Source organism: Diabrotica undecimpunctata, chromosome 6 (genome assembly GCF_040954645.1).
Source record: "Diabrotica undecimpunctata isolate CICGRU chromosome 6, icDiaUnde3, whole genome shotgun sequence".
In the NCBI taxonomy this organism is placed as follows: Eukaryota; Metazoa; Arthropoda; class Insecta; order Coleoptera; family Chrysomelidae; genus Diabrotica; species Diabrotica undecimpunctata.
Genome location: NC_092808.1, coordinates 36449086 through 36463324, shown reverse-complemented (window position 1 = coordinate 36463324; position 14239 = coordinate 36449086). Strand labels below are relative to the sequence as shown.

The following is a 14239-nucleotide window of genomic DNA, read 5'->3' as shown; positions in this document are numbered from 1 at the left end:
TCTTTCTTGTTATGTTACTGAATAATTTTAATTTTAGGTACCTTAGAGAATAACCTTAACCTAAATAATACTTTCTCAAAAGACGTTACACAATCAATTAGGTACTGGAAAAATGTGACCCGAGCAAATGGAAGAAGAACATTAAAAAACGTCAAAAACTTGAAGCTAAGACACCTAAAACGATTGATTGCAATAAATGCTGCTTCAGATGTACAGACAAATTCTCTCAAGATGCGAGAAGCATGATCTGTGCAAATTACCAGTTGACTGATTTTAACCGTTGAAAAGATTTCGTAATAAGTAAAGTTGAAAGCCATGTACCTGAACGAAGAAGACCAAAAGCAGGAAATGTTAAGAAACAACGAGAAGATTCTAAAAGATATTTTCTTGAATTTGACAACCATAGAATAAGAGTCTGTAAAGACTTTTTTTATAAAAACACTTTGTGTGTGCAAAGAAGTTGTTGAACATGCCTTTAGGTTTAAAGGAGAAGAAGGTTTATTTGTTGGCAATGAGAGAAGGGGTAAAAATGTACCCCATAATAAAACAATTGATTCTGATTTAGAAGTCGTTAAAAAACAAATTGAAAGCTTGCCTATTATGAAATCTCTCAAAATTATAACAAGTAAAATATTCAAACTTTAGTAACATTCAAATTGAAATTAACACAAGATCACCATCAACATTTACCTCTTTTTACCTCCCTCCAATTTACTCCAAAATGTTATTCAAGCAATTTTGCTACGTCCTTAACCTTTTCTGCTTTTATGGTCACACCAATACGAATTTCTTTTGGGTTGATCTGTCCAATAGGTGATCTGTCCAATAAGAGCGGCATATGCTGCTCTGATGAGACCTAAAGAGGTTGAAATAGGTATAAGCGGCTTGCCGCTGTCCTGTATCGAAATAAATATCTAATACCGACATTATGTGACAAATAAAATGATTAACATCAGACAAGTTGAAAGCAATGGCGGACATTGTTGATTTCTCAGTCATGTGATAACAATACAGCATTCTCATTGGCTGTTGGGGAGTTGTCCGTTTTTTAAATAAACCTTCATAGCAGGAGTCCGTTTTTGAAACAGACCTTCAACTGTGAAGTTGAAAATATCGTATTTTCGTCCGTGTTAGAAGGAAACTATTATCACCGTTGAAAATAAAAAGAACAGGAACAATTCTATAAGAAACCACTACTAACTAAATTTTATTTTTTTGGCACATGACCGTCTTTGACCCGAAGCCACTCATATAACAGTTATTATGAATATCGAACAATCAAGAGAGATAATTTACTGTGGATGATAAAAGAATACCACTTACGTTAGTAAACTCCCTGTATGTAGTAAAAATACTTTAAAAATAATTAAAAAGCGTTTACTGGTATATATTATATCCTAAAACTGACAATTTAGTACATTATGTATGTTTTACCTACCTTGAGTAAGATATCAAATTAATTATCTATAAAAATATTATAGAGCTCACCATATCAAGTGAATATTGTCAATATCAAATACATTTTTACTACCCTGCTTTATAATTTACTTGCTACCTACGTAAGAATTATGTTGTCATATCTTTTACTGTTTCTAATTTATTCATTCTACTCGTATAGTCCACGCCAAAGTAAAATTTTTACACTAACTTTTATGTAAGAAATCACCAAAACTATTTCGTAATACCTATTTCATTTCGCAACAATTGTTGTGAATGTTTTTATTATGTAACATTGTTAAGACATATATTTTCCTAAATTAATGTTACGTCACATTTTTAGTATTAAAACTTCAACTTCAATTTATAATTTAAAAAATATTTTGCCCGTGGATTTATTACAATACTATTATGGATGGGATTCTTCAGGAAGGATCCAACTCACACTTTATTAAAACTGAGATATTAGCCAAAAACTTTAAGATAAAATTTAAAATTCTCTATTAAAAATAATTATGGTTTAACATTAATGGCTATGAGAGCAAGAGTGGGCTAACCCCAAATATTGAATAATGGATTTACATGAACCAAGAATAAATGCGTTTTTTTTTTTTAATTTTATAAAATTAAAATATGATGCCGAAAAGTAGTCATTGTTTACAAATCATTAACTAATAACAAAAAACTAGAAGATCTTGCAGTATATTTAACAAAAACATAAAAATTTAAGCTTTTTTGTGGATTAGACAGCTTTTGCATCAGTGTGCCCTTAAAAATTTTAATAGGAATGTGGACCTAGAGTACAATACAATTAAACAATATCAATGTTGAAAATATGCTTTATTAAAAAACAAAGTAACAAAAATACTTAATCTTCATCCTTATTGAACTCTTCTTCTTGCTTATAGTGGATTTTATTGTTCTGGTGCTTGTGTGAAATCCATGATGTATTGGAGGTATAAATGAAAGTAATTCCAAAAGATCTTTTTTTTTGCTTCGGTTATTGGACGTCCATCGGGATAAAGATAATCTAGCTGAAGTATTTCCCTGGATGTCCTCTTTTTGACATCTAGTGAATAAAAGAGAACATCTGCATTATTGCTGTATTTGTAGTAAATTGTAAATGGATTTGTTTTCTTGTATTGCAACCACTGAATCTGTAACCATTGGACTTTTGATTTTTGTGTATCAAGTTTGCGATTTGTTATATTTCTTTCTAACTTCTTAGTAGAATAAAAATCGTTTTCTGTCGTCCTTATTACCGTAAAATGTGCTTTCTGTCGTGCATGTGCTATTACCTTTATCCAGTCGTCAGGTATGTAGATATCTTTAAAAAAAATGTTTTGCTTACTTATTACTCCGAAATCTTGGTCACAGGCAAGGTAAGAATGTCCGCTGACTAAAAACTTATGATCAATATTTTCCACCACGATATCAGCATAGGACACAATAAAATCGCAAAGGACAGCCATTTTAATGTTATGGTTCTGCCCTCCGCATTGATCGGAATATATTATTACATTTTTTGTTGTAACATTTTTAAAATAATGCAGTAAACAGTATCCTATTTCTTGAGGTCCTCGTAATGCTTGTGTCTCGTTCCAAACATACATATTATGAGCATTATTAATAGCCAGATTATGGACTCCTAAGACGTAAGTCCACAACTGGCGTTTATAGTAAGAAATTCCAGTGCTGATAACTGGTGTGTACGCATCAAGTCAAATGCAATCACTGTAATTTCTTTAGGATTTTGTTTTGCATACTCTGCATATTGTTTCATACCACATCTAGCACGGTCTGCTTTTCGTTTGTGAACTCCTAGTGTTACTTCAAATTCACGTTTTTCTGCTTGAACTGTTGAGTTCTTTTAGTTCAGTAGTTTTGTCGTCACCTGTTTTATTTGCTGATGTACTTTGTCCTCTTTTATCCCGGGGTGTAACTCCATTTTTTTTGTAAAAGTCTATCTACCCTATCCTTAGAAATCTGCAAGGTTTTTAGAAAAAAATGTGTACCATAGCGCATCTCCAAACGCAAAGAGAGGATACGATTAAAAAGAAAGGGACTGCACTACACAGTCTAATTTCCACCTTAACACAAACATCTATTCACTGGAAGGTTAGATTATATGATACGTACCCTTGATTAGCAGTTAAAACCGGTCTATCTACAAAGAGGATGGTTAGCCCACTCTTGCATTCTTTTACGTATTTATGTATTGAACAATTTTGGTCTATTCCACAATTTCGTGGGTTAGCCCATTCGTGTTTTCAAATTTTTGTTATTTTCTATAATGCAAAATCACCTTACTGGAGAGATTTATGTTATAATATACGGAAAGATTGGTTAGAATGGTTTTGCTTTAAACTTTAGGTCCTTAGAAGTGATTGCAATCTATAACTCAATTGGTGGTTAGCCCACTCTTGCTCTCATACCCTCTAATATCGTTAATATATGCATTATTCTCCGTTCACAAATTGTTGAGAGCACGAAATGTGCCTCAAACTCATAAAACGGTCGTAAATCATAGGCGCTCCTGAGGTGTTTATTCATTAAATAATAATAAAATGTTTCAATACTGTTACATATAATATTGATAATATTTTAATACTAATATATTTAGCAAAAAAAAAACAATTAAAACTTTCACGGCTAATGTTGGTTATTATATTATATTCATAAAAATAAGAATTTAACCATTAACAATTTTGTAAATAAGAATACCTTATCTCTATCTATATATGGATATTTCAATACTAATCTTCGCGTTTAATCACTTTACTAGAAAACCTGGAATTCATATCCGAAGGTACTATTCGTTGCAATATAATTAGGATGGAATTCCCCAGATTTTGAATAATATAATGGGTATAAAGATGCCGGCTTTGGCCACGTGCCTCGTGTGTTCAGTTTGCATTCGAAACTTAACTTAAAAGGGTGAAGTTATTACGAACGAAAAGATTGTTTTTGTTTAGTACGTTTTTGATCGCATGTAATTTACGGCTCGTCGGTGTTTCCGCGTCTACGGCAGTAATTAGCGTCTCGAATATTTCTTTTGCGAATTATATGCAGTGCGTGAGTCATTTTTTATTCCATATACCTACGAACATATATGTACTTTTCGCTCGTGCTCGTTTTGTTGGATTGTTTGTGATGGCTTCATCATCAACATCATCAAGTTTTACACCGGTACTGTTGCGTACAGTCAGTAAGTCTGTCTATTCACTAAGAGAGAAGACTATTGTCCTGAATGTTCACGATGCTCTGGTTTCTCAAAATCCCACAAACACTGTTCGCAACATAGTCGAAAGTTGTGCCAACATAACTGGCGTAGGAGAGTCAACTATATATAGGTTCCTATCACAAAGAAAAAAACGCGGTATAGCTAACCCAAACAAAAACGAACACTTAAAGAGAGAGAAAAAGCCTATTGAAATTGATGAATTTGCCAAAAATTGCATTCGAAGGAAAATTCATGATTTTTTTTCAAAAAAGAAATACCAAACCTAAACAAAATTTTACAAGAAGTTAGAGACGACCCGTATCGCCTTATATCGGACGAACTAAATTGTGGCAAGTTTTAAAAGAATTAAATTTCTGGTGGGAGAAATCAGACCGAAAATCACTTTTGATTGACCGGGAGGAGATAATATGTTGGAGAAGAAATTATCTAAGATCCATACGAAAATTCCGGACTGAAGAAAGGCCCATCTTCTACCAGGATGAAACGTGGGTAAACTCGGGTCATACTCTAAAAAAAATTCAGATAAAAATATATTAAGCTCCAGGCAAGCCTTTATGGAAGGTTGGTCTACTGGTATCTCCCCACCTTCTGGTAAAGGCAGTAGATTAATAATTTCTCACATTGGCAGTGAAAAAGGATTTGTTAAGCATGGTTTGTTGGAATATCAGTCCAAAAGCACAAAAAACTATCACGAGGAGATGACAGCTGATGTTTTCGAAGAGTATTTTGAGCAGATGATTGAACTCATACCACCAAATTCAATTATAGTATTAGATAATGAACCTTATCATTCACGACTAGTAGAAAGACTTCCAACGACTGCGTGGAAGAAACAGGATATTCTTGACTGGCTGCGGAATAAGTATCTGCCTTACGAAGATAGAATGGTAAAAGCAGAACTTTTAAAAATTGCCCGGCAACATAAATCTAAGTTCAAGAAATACGTAGCTGACAAAATGGCGGAAAGGCGAAACATCACAGTCCTTAGACTTCCACAATACCACTGCGAAATAAATCCAATTGAACTCATTTGGGCACAAATGAAAAGTTATGTGGCTAGAAAAAATACGTTATATACAAGCTGTACGTGAATTGTTATAGGAGTCTTTACAACATATTACAGAACAAAACTGGAAAGTTGCAGTAAGACATGTAATAGAAGAAGAACAAAAAATGTGGGATCTTGATGAAGGCCAAAAAATTATATATAAATTTGTTTGAAAGTAGGAGAAAGTTGATTAAGAATAAGGTATTGGCCATCGCGACGCGGCACATTTACGTACCATTAAGCCATAAACCATATCGAGCTGAACCTCTTCAGTTAGGGCAAAATGTAATTGTACAAGCAAAGCTGGAATATGAGAAGCAAATAATTCAGTAGGTTCACTAAAATTTTGTTCACACGAGAATACTTTTTGTTTTTTGAATGGGGATATTTTAGGGCTCGTACAGCATCTTCCCGTGTGATACTTATATTTTTAATACCTTGCCACCATGTAACAGCAAATCCATTAAGCAGCATGGATAGACTACGAAGAGAAATTCTCATCACTTATTTGGGAACAGTCATTAAAAGTGATTACATTGTCGAAAAAAGCTTCAACATCAGCGTTAACTGTACCATCAAAGCGAGCAGAACATTTAACGAAATTATCTCCTGGTATATGTGCAGGAGTTCTAATAAGATCTCTGACTTGTACCAAAAATTCTTCAGATACTTGTTTATTAGAATTAGTAAGTTGCGAAAGTAAAGAATCAAAATGATTTTAGGATATTGTTATCATAGAGGGAGCCGCTACAGGATTTTGTGAATTAGCTTTTGGCATTGTTCAAAATATAACACAATCAAATATTACGAAATATATAACAGCTATATGAAATAAAAGTTATAAATAAAAATAAAATAATTATTATTATACTTTAATCTAAAATCCGAACAATTTGGGTAAAATTTTGTATTTGGCATCTGAAAAAGTTTAAAGAACTACGAAATTATGTTTGACATAGGCAACACTGCGTCGAATAACGAGAGAGAGATGTATTGATCGGAATAAGAAATCGATTCCTTAGAACGGGTGTCAATGCAATATCGATATATCGGTAAACCGCGCGAATTAAGGCATGAAGTCTAGGATTATGACTGAAAATTATACGTACAGCTAAGTTTAGTTATTAAAAAGCACTGTATCAATTACGAAATACCTAAAAATAATGTCTATAAATATCGTAGCCACTGTTTGGGAGTCAATTTTATTGTAAGTGTTTTACCAGTTCTATCAATTTCAACTAATAGGACTAAAATTTAATCGGAATGGACATCAAATTACAAAGGGAGTTCCAAATGTAGGTATACACTCTACTGGACCTCTCAACTAGCTGAACTTGATAGAATCCCTCTTTAAAATCTAAAAAAAATAACATTTTTTTTAACTTATTGGATGGTCACTTATAATTGACTCCCAACCAGTGGCCATGATAAGTGTTTAAGTGCTTTTTTAATATTTAATTTCTCCTGAATTTTTTCAAAGTATTAACTTTGAGAACTTTGATCATATTGATGGACGTTTCATCTAATTTGATGATTTTTTAATATTTGCAAATAGTCTTAAAGAACATAATAGAATCCTTAATAGTATTAGAACGTGCTAGAAATATTGGAGTAAAATTTAATCCTAATAAGATACAATAAAGAATGTCTAAACTAAAATATTTGGAAAAAACATTCGATAAAAATGGTATGAGATCTGATAGATAAAAATAAATCAGAAAGAACCCAATAATAAAAATGTTATACAAAAAATACTGGGCATGATCAATTGAATTGTTAAAAAATAATAAAAGTTACACAGACTCATTTAATTTAATAAAAAAGATAATTTTCGATACATGTAACACAATTTGTAACAAAAACACAAATTCAAAACTAAAAATAATTTTATAAGTTTGTAAAAATGATTTTGTAAGTTCAAAAAAATGAAAAGTTATTATCATCTTTTATCTTCAGAAGACAAAAACAATTAATCCACTTATTGTAAAAGTGCTTATCTTATTTTTTGAGTCTTGGATTGTGTGTTGCCTACCTTTTCGTTTGTGTTCTTGTTACAAACGAATAGCTCCGATCGGCTCCGATCACATCCGAATAAGTTTACGCTAAATTTCATAACCTTGCTTCAAAACGTTGGAGTTTTATTTTATATTGCTGGTTGATTTCGGAAATATAAGTTAAAAAATAAGTGTTAATCATGTCGTTCTCGTTTGGAGCCACCCCAGTTCCAACTCAAAAAACCGTTGCCTCTGGTTTTACTTTGCCATCGAATCCAATAGGTAAGATCTTTAAAATTTTAAAACAATCCAAAACCAAACATTGTTTTTTTTAGTATCTTCAACTACTGGAATTCAAAGCACATTTGGTTCAGGAGATAATAAAGACCAAAGTAAACCTTCATTGTTTGCAACTCCCTCAAGTCAGCCTGTTTCATTTGGGTTAACTACAAAAGCCAATACAGCCCCAACAACCCTCTCCTTTGGTTTTGCTACTCCTACGACTTTACCGTTTGGATCATCAACTACAAGTAAGTACATGCAATTATAAAATATTTGTACCATATTTACATTACATAGCAACTTTTAAACATAACATATTCAAATTGATTAAATAGAAAACAAGTGCAATAAAAGTGAGGTCCATAAGACAAAATGAATAAAAAGAGAATATGTAATAATTATTACACCAATTACAGCTATAATATAATGAACGTATTTGGGAGAATTTAAGTGCTTTCTTAAAATTAACAGTACAATTTTACTGTTATGAGATAGTAAATAAAAATATATCAGAACTAGATAGCACACAGAATAAACTTAAAGGCATATAACTGTAAAATGTGCTATTTCTGAGTCTTCTTCAGTTATGGCACTTTCTGATGAGTTTCCAATCAAGCAAAGCATGTCTTGTACTGTAAGCAAAGAGAGACTTTTAGAGAGAAAAGTCAGTCATTCATGTTTTACAGTATATAATATACTGCCCTCTATAGAATGAAAGATATTTTCTAATATATTTATATATTAAGTATTCTAATATTTATTTGTCCACCTCAGTGGACAAAAGTACATAAACATCTACGCAAATGGAAATAGAAAGAACTGTTCAAACTACAAGGGACTAAATGTAAATTCAGTCTCAAGACTCTATGGAAAAATAATAAAGAATAAAATTGAAAAAGAAACGACAGATGGAGAACAAAATGGCTTTCGTGCAGGCAGATCCTGTATAGACAACATATTTTCTCTAAAGCAGGTTATTTAAAAAAGATTAGCCCATAACATTTCAACTCATGTAGTCTTTATAAATCTGGAAAAGGCATATGATAGTGTACCATGTTCAATGCTCTAGGTAGCAATGGAAAAAAAAAGGAATAAATAAAAGATTTATAAAAGCAGTACAACAGCTTTACAAAAATATGAGGTAAACAATAAAAATTAAAATGGGAACTATAAAATCAGCCTTTTTTTTAATTGCCATATTACCAGATGTCTGAAAACCTATTACTATAAATCAAAAAATGTTTCAGATGTTAGGCCATAAACTAATAAATAATATTAATCATAAATTTCAGATCCTTGCTCAATTTCCTCCTTTGTCCTCCTGCTCTTTTTTCTTCATCACCCCAGAAATCAGACAGTGTACTTCTCTCCATTCTTTCTCTCCTCTCAACATTACGTTTCTTTCATCCAGCCCATAACCCATTCGCCTCTTGAAATATCCCCTCTCATTTGCCCATCTCTGACAGTTAAAAATGTGGGCGGGAGTGTCCGGTACCCCACAAACAGTACAGTCTGCCTGGGCTTAATTTGCCTATTCTATTTGTGAAGGTGCCAAAACTATCATGTCTGGTCAGAAACTGCGTCAGGAAGTAGTCTAGTTTCCTGAACTTACTAAGGAACTAATAAGCTCCTTCGTCCACCTTGCCCTTTCTGCTATCATTCGCCCATTCTACTATCGTTCTTTCTCTCTCATTTTCATCTATATTTACATCCATACTCCTCACATACACCCTTGCTCGCTCTTTGCACAACAAAACGATCAGTATCACCACTCCAATGACATAAAACCTCATTTGAAACTGTCCTATATGCGCTAGATACCCTAAGGTGCATTCAGCCCTTTGTGAAGTCTCCATCAGCTTAGTGTATTTCGCAGTGTTTAGTACGCTACACCATACGGGGGCAGCGTAGGTTACCACCAACTGAAAAACTCCATTTAACACCTTTCTTTTGGTGCTACCTGGCACTCTAAATGTTTGGCGTCAGCCGTATCATTGCCTCCAGATTTCGGTTCGCCTTCTCTACCCTCTTTTGGATGTGTACTCCGAACCTTAATCCTTCCGACAACCAGACTCCCAGATACTTAATCGATTTAACTGGTGCAACCTCCACACCTTCCACTATAAAGCAAAGAGAGGATTTTTCCCGGCTGCCTTTAACAACTAACACCTCAGTTTTCTGAGGCGCTAGCTGTAGAACGTTCTCTCTGATCCACCTACTAATGCGATGCAGGGCTATGTTAGCCGCATTAGACATGTCCTTTTTCTGACTCGCCTTCGCAACGAGTGCGAGATCATCGGCATAAGCTACAAGAATGCATCCCCTTGGCATCTATAGCCTCAACACCTCGTCTTACAGGACATTCCAGAGGATGGGACGAACCTAGTACTGAATCCTGCGGAACACCCTGCGACAAACCAATGCTGGTATCTTTTTCTCTTATGGACCTGTCAGTAAAGTATCTGTCAATTACATTGACCAGGTACTCACTAACGCCCAATTCTCTCAGCCTGGACATGATTTGTTCCCATGATGCTGTATTAAAGGCATTCTTGACGTCAAGCAGGATAAGAGCCTTGTAACCTGCGTAACTAAAGAGGTTACTTCTGTGACTGCATCTATGGTAGATCTTTTGGCCCTAAAACCATATTGGCGGTCGCTCAGCGCATGCTTTTCTTCTAGCTCTCGCTCAAGGCGGCCTTTTACAAGCTGTTCGTACAATTTAGCTATCGAAGTAAGAAGGCAAATTGGCCGTACCTCTTCTTCTTCACCTCTACCTTTCGGGATAAGGACAACCTTAGCTTCTTTCAACATTGTTGGAAACTGCTGTTGTTCAAGTAGTTTGTTTAGCAATCTCAGGAAAACCTGCGGGTATCTTAGTGCGGCGAGTCTTACTGTCTCTAGACTCCATCTATGCCAGGTGCCTTTCGGATCTTCATCCGCCCAACAGCCTCGCCGAGATCCAACTCAGTAAAAGATTCCGCATCTACGAAACCAATAACCCTGTCATGTCTATCCTCCACCTGCAGAAACAGTTCCCGTAACAAACGGAGTTTTCTCAGGGTGTCTTTTTCCTCTTCAATTCGGTACAGACAATTTTGAAGCCCTGCCCCAGATATCCCTTTCGAGATCCTGAAGCAGGTTACTCCACCTTTCTTTCTTAGATCTTCTTATCCCATTCGTGTATTCATTCTGCATTCGCTTTAATTCATTTATTCTCTCTTCCAAATATCCTGCTTGTACTCTTCTTAAACTCTTACACTCCCTTCTTACTCTCATGCAATTTGTCCTCAGATTTTCAAGCTGCTCGTTCCACCAGTATGGTTGATTTCTTTCATACCTCCCATTTGATCTTAAACAAGCCAACTCCAGTGCATTACTCGGACCCTCAATTAACTCGCGGAGTTAAAATGGAAACTACAAAATCAACTTCTTCTTCTTCAAGTGCCCTGTCCGTTGCGAACGTTGGCTATCAACATGGTTATTCTGAGCTTGTTTGCGGCGCTTCTGAATAGTTCGACCGACGTGAGCCCGAACCACTTCCGCAGATTTTGGAGCCACGAGTGTCTTCTCCTGCCTGGCCCTCGCTTACTGTCTACTTTCCCCTGGACAATCAATTGCAGTAGACGGTACTTATCGTCTCTCAATATGTAGCCTAGATATTCAAGCTCTCTTTGTTTGATTGTGCTCACGATTTCTTTCTCCTTTCCGATTCTTTGGAGTACCTCTATGTTGGTGGCATGTTCGGTCCAGGATCAAACAAAACAAAATCAACTTAAACCTATAAATACTTGGTAGTCCAAATAACATCAAAAGCAGGGAGTAACAAAGAAATACATTCTAGGATTGGTCAAGCAAGATCAGCCATTAGACAGCTACACAGACTATTGTTGAATAATAAAATAACAAAAGAAAATAAAAGAAAAATTTATAAAACAATAATAGAAAGTATTGGGTTTTACGGCCGAATTTTGGGAAATCATTAAAAAAAAACAAATAAAAAATTATGGCAATGGAAATGGACTATTGGAGACGATGTTGCCGGCACACTAGACTTAATATGGTGAGGAACGTCTATCCGCTAGAAGAAAATCAGGTAGACCAAGACAGAGATTTAAAAACTGAAGATTGCTTTGACAGAAAATGCTGGAAATTAGGATGCAAGGCACAGTGCAAGCTGTAGAAGACTCGCCTAATATATATATATATATATATATATATATATATATATATATATATATATATATATATATATATATATATATATATATATATATATAATATTTAACTCTATGTAATTTGATATCTATGTACTGAACATTTGTTCAGCTAAAATTTTTGGCTATATACATAATATTATGTAAAATAATTTAATTATTTTTAGTTACACCTGCAACAACTCCTCAATTTGGATTATCGCTTCCAAAAGCTAGTGCTCCAGCCACTACTAGTTTTTCACTTCTAGGATCTGCTCCAGCCACTACTGCAGCAGCACCTACAGGTAGAAATTTAAAGTATATTTTATTATTGGTAATCAAGAATTAAAATATATACTTCAATAATATATTGGTATATTGTATTAATAAGATTGTTGTAAGTGATTATGGCAGTGCCTTTATATCTATTTGCATAATATTAAGTAATAAGTACTTAATAGATTGTGGTGCATGTAAATAATGGTTATATGTTATTTACATAATGGTTATATGTTTGGCGGCTATAGCTCAGCAGCTAAGATTCTGGCTTTCTAGCCAGAGCACATGAGTTCGATTCTTAGCATCAAAAACATTCCCATTTCTAAAAATGATATGAACCATCACTATACTACTGTTCTTTGCTAACTTTGATAACCGTGATCAGTGACCTGATATATCAGATATCAATATATATATATATATATATATATATATATATATATATATATATATATATATATATATATATCACGTTAAATATATATATATATATATATCACGTTAAATATATATATATATATATATATATATATATTAGATATATATATATATATATATATATATATATATATATATATATATCTTCTTCTTCTTCTTTCAGTGCCTATTCGTTCCGAATATTGGCAATCATTCTGGCTATAATCATTTTATTGACTGATGCTTTAAATAGATTCCTTGTTGTTGTGGAGAACCATTTCCTCAGGTTCTTCAACCATGATATTCTCCTTCTCCCAATTCCTCGCTTTCCGAATACTTTACCCTGTAGGATTACCTTCAGTAATCTGTATTTAGTGCTGTTTCTCATTATATGTCCGAGATATTCCAACTTTCTCCTTTTAATGGTATACATCACCTCTCTTTCTTTGCCCACTCTTCGTAATACGGTCTCGTTGGTTATCTTGTCTGTCCATAATATCCTTAGAATTCGCCTGTATAGCCACATCTCGAAGGCTTCAAGTTTTTTCTCCATTGCTTCAGTTAGTGTCCAGGATTCAACTCCGTAATACAATATTGAGAAGATATAACATCGTAGGAGCCTTACTTTTATCTCCAGATTAAGATTGTGGCTTTTAAAGAGTTTGGCCATGTTATTGAATGCACTCCTAGCCTTCTCTATTCTACATTTTATTTCCTGTGAGTGATCCCATTGTTCATTTACTGTTGTTCCAAGATAGTTATACTGTTTTACTCGGTCCACTGGTGTATTATTGATAAGTAGTTGAGCGTCTCTAACTTTATTTTTGCTGATGATCATAAATTTAGTTTTTGTTATATTTACTTGAAGTCCAAATATTTCACTTACTTCATTTACTTTGTTTATCAGTTGCTGTAAACTGTTCAAACTGTCTGCAAAAATAACGGTGTCGTCTGCTTAACGGATGTTGTTTAGGCGTTCTCCATTTAGAAGTATTCCATGTTCGCATTTTTCCAAGGCTTCACTAAATATTTCCTCTGAATATAGATTAAATAATATAGGTGAAAGTATACAACCTTGTCTAACGCCTCGTAGAATCTGGATCATTTCCGTTGGTTCACCTCCAAAATTCGTTCTTATTGTGGCTGATTGGTTCCAGTATAAATTTTGTATTATACGCCGATCTTTATCATCCATTTGGGCTTTTGTTAGAATATCCATCATTTTTTGGTGTTGAACTGTATCAAATGCTTTTTGGTAGTCCACAAAGCAGGTGTAAATATCGCAAGTCATATCTCTGCATCTTTGAAATAATACTTGTAGACTAAACAGTGCATCTCTTGT

At 33.9% G+C, this 14239-nt stretch overlaps 1 protein-coding gene across 1 annotated transcript in view; it reads left to right on the top strand.

Moving 5' to 3' along the window:
• The first annotated feature begins 7812 nt into the window (after positions 1–7812).
• The window catches only part of LOC140442636 (uncharacterized), a 40382-nt gene continuing 33955 nt past the window's right edge, over positions 7813–14239 (top strand). Inside the window, exons 1-3 of the mRNA XM_072533641.1 lie at positions 7813–8005; positions 8059–8253; positions 12390–12506. Coding sequence (XP_072389742.1) covers positions 7924–8005; positions 8059–8253; positions 12390–12506 — 394 coding nt within the window. The 5' untranslated portion in view covers positions 7813–7923. The remainder of the gene's footprint in view (positions 8006–8058; positions 8254–12389; positions 12507–14239) is intronic.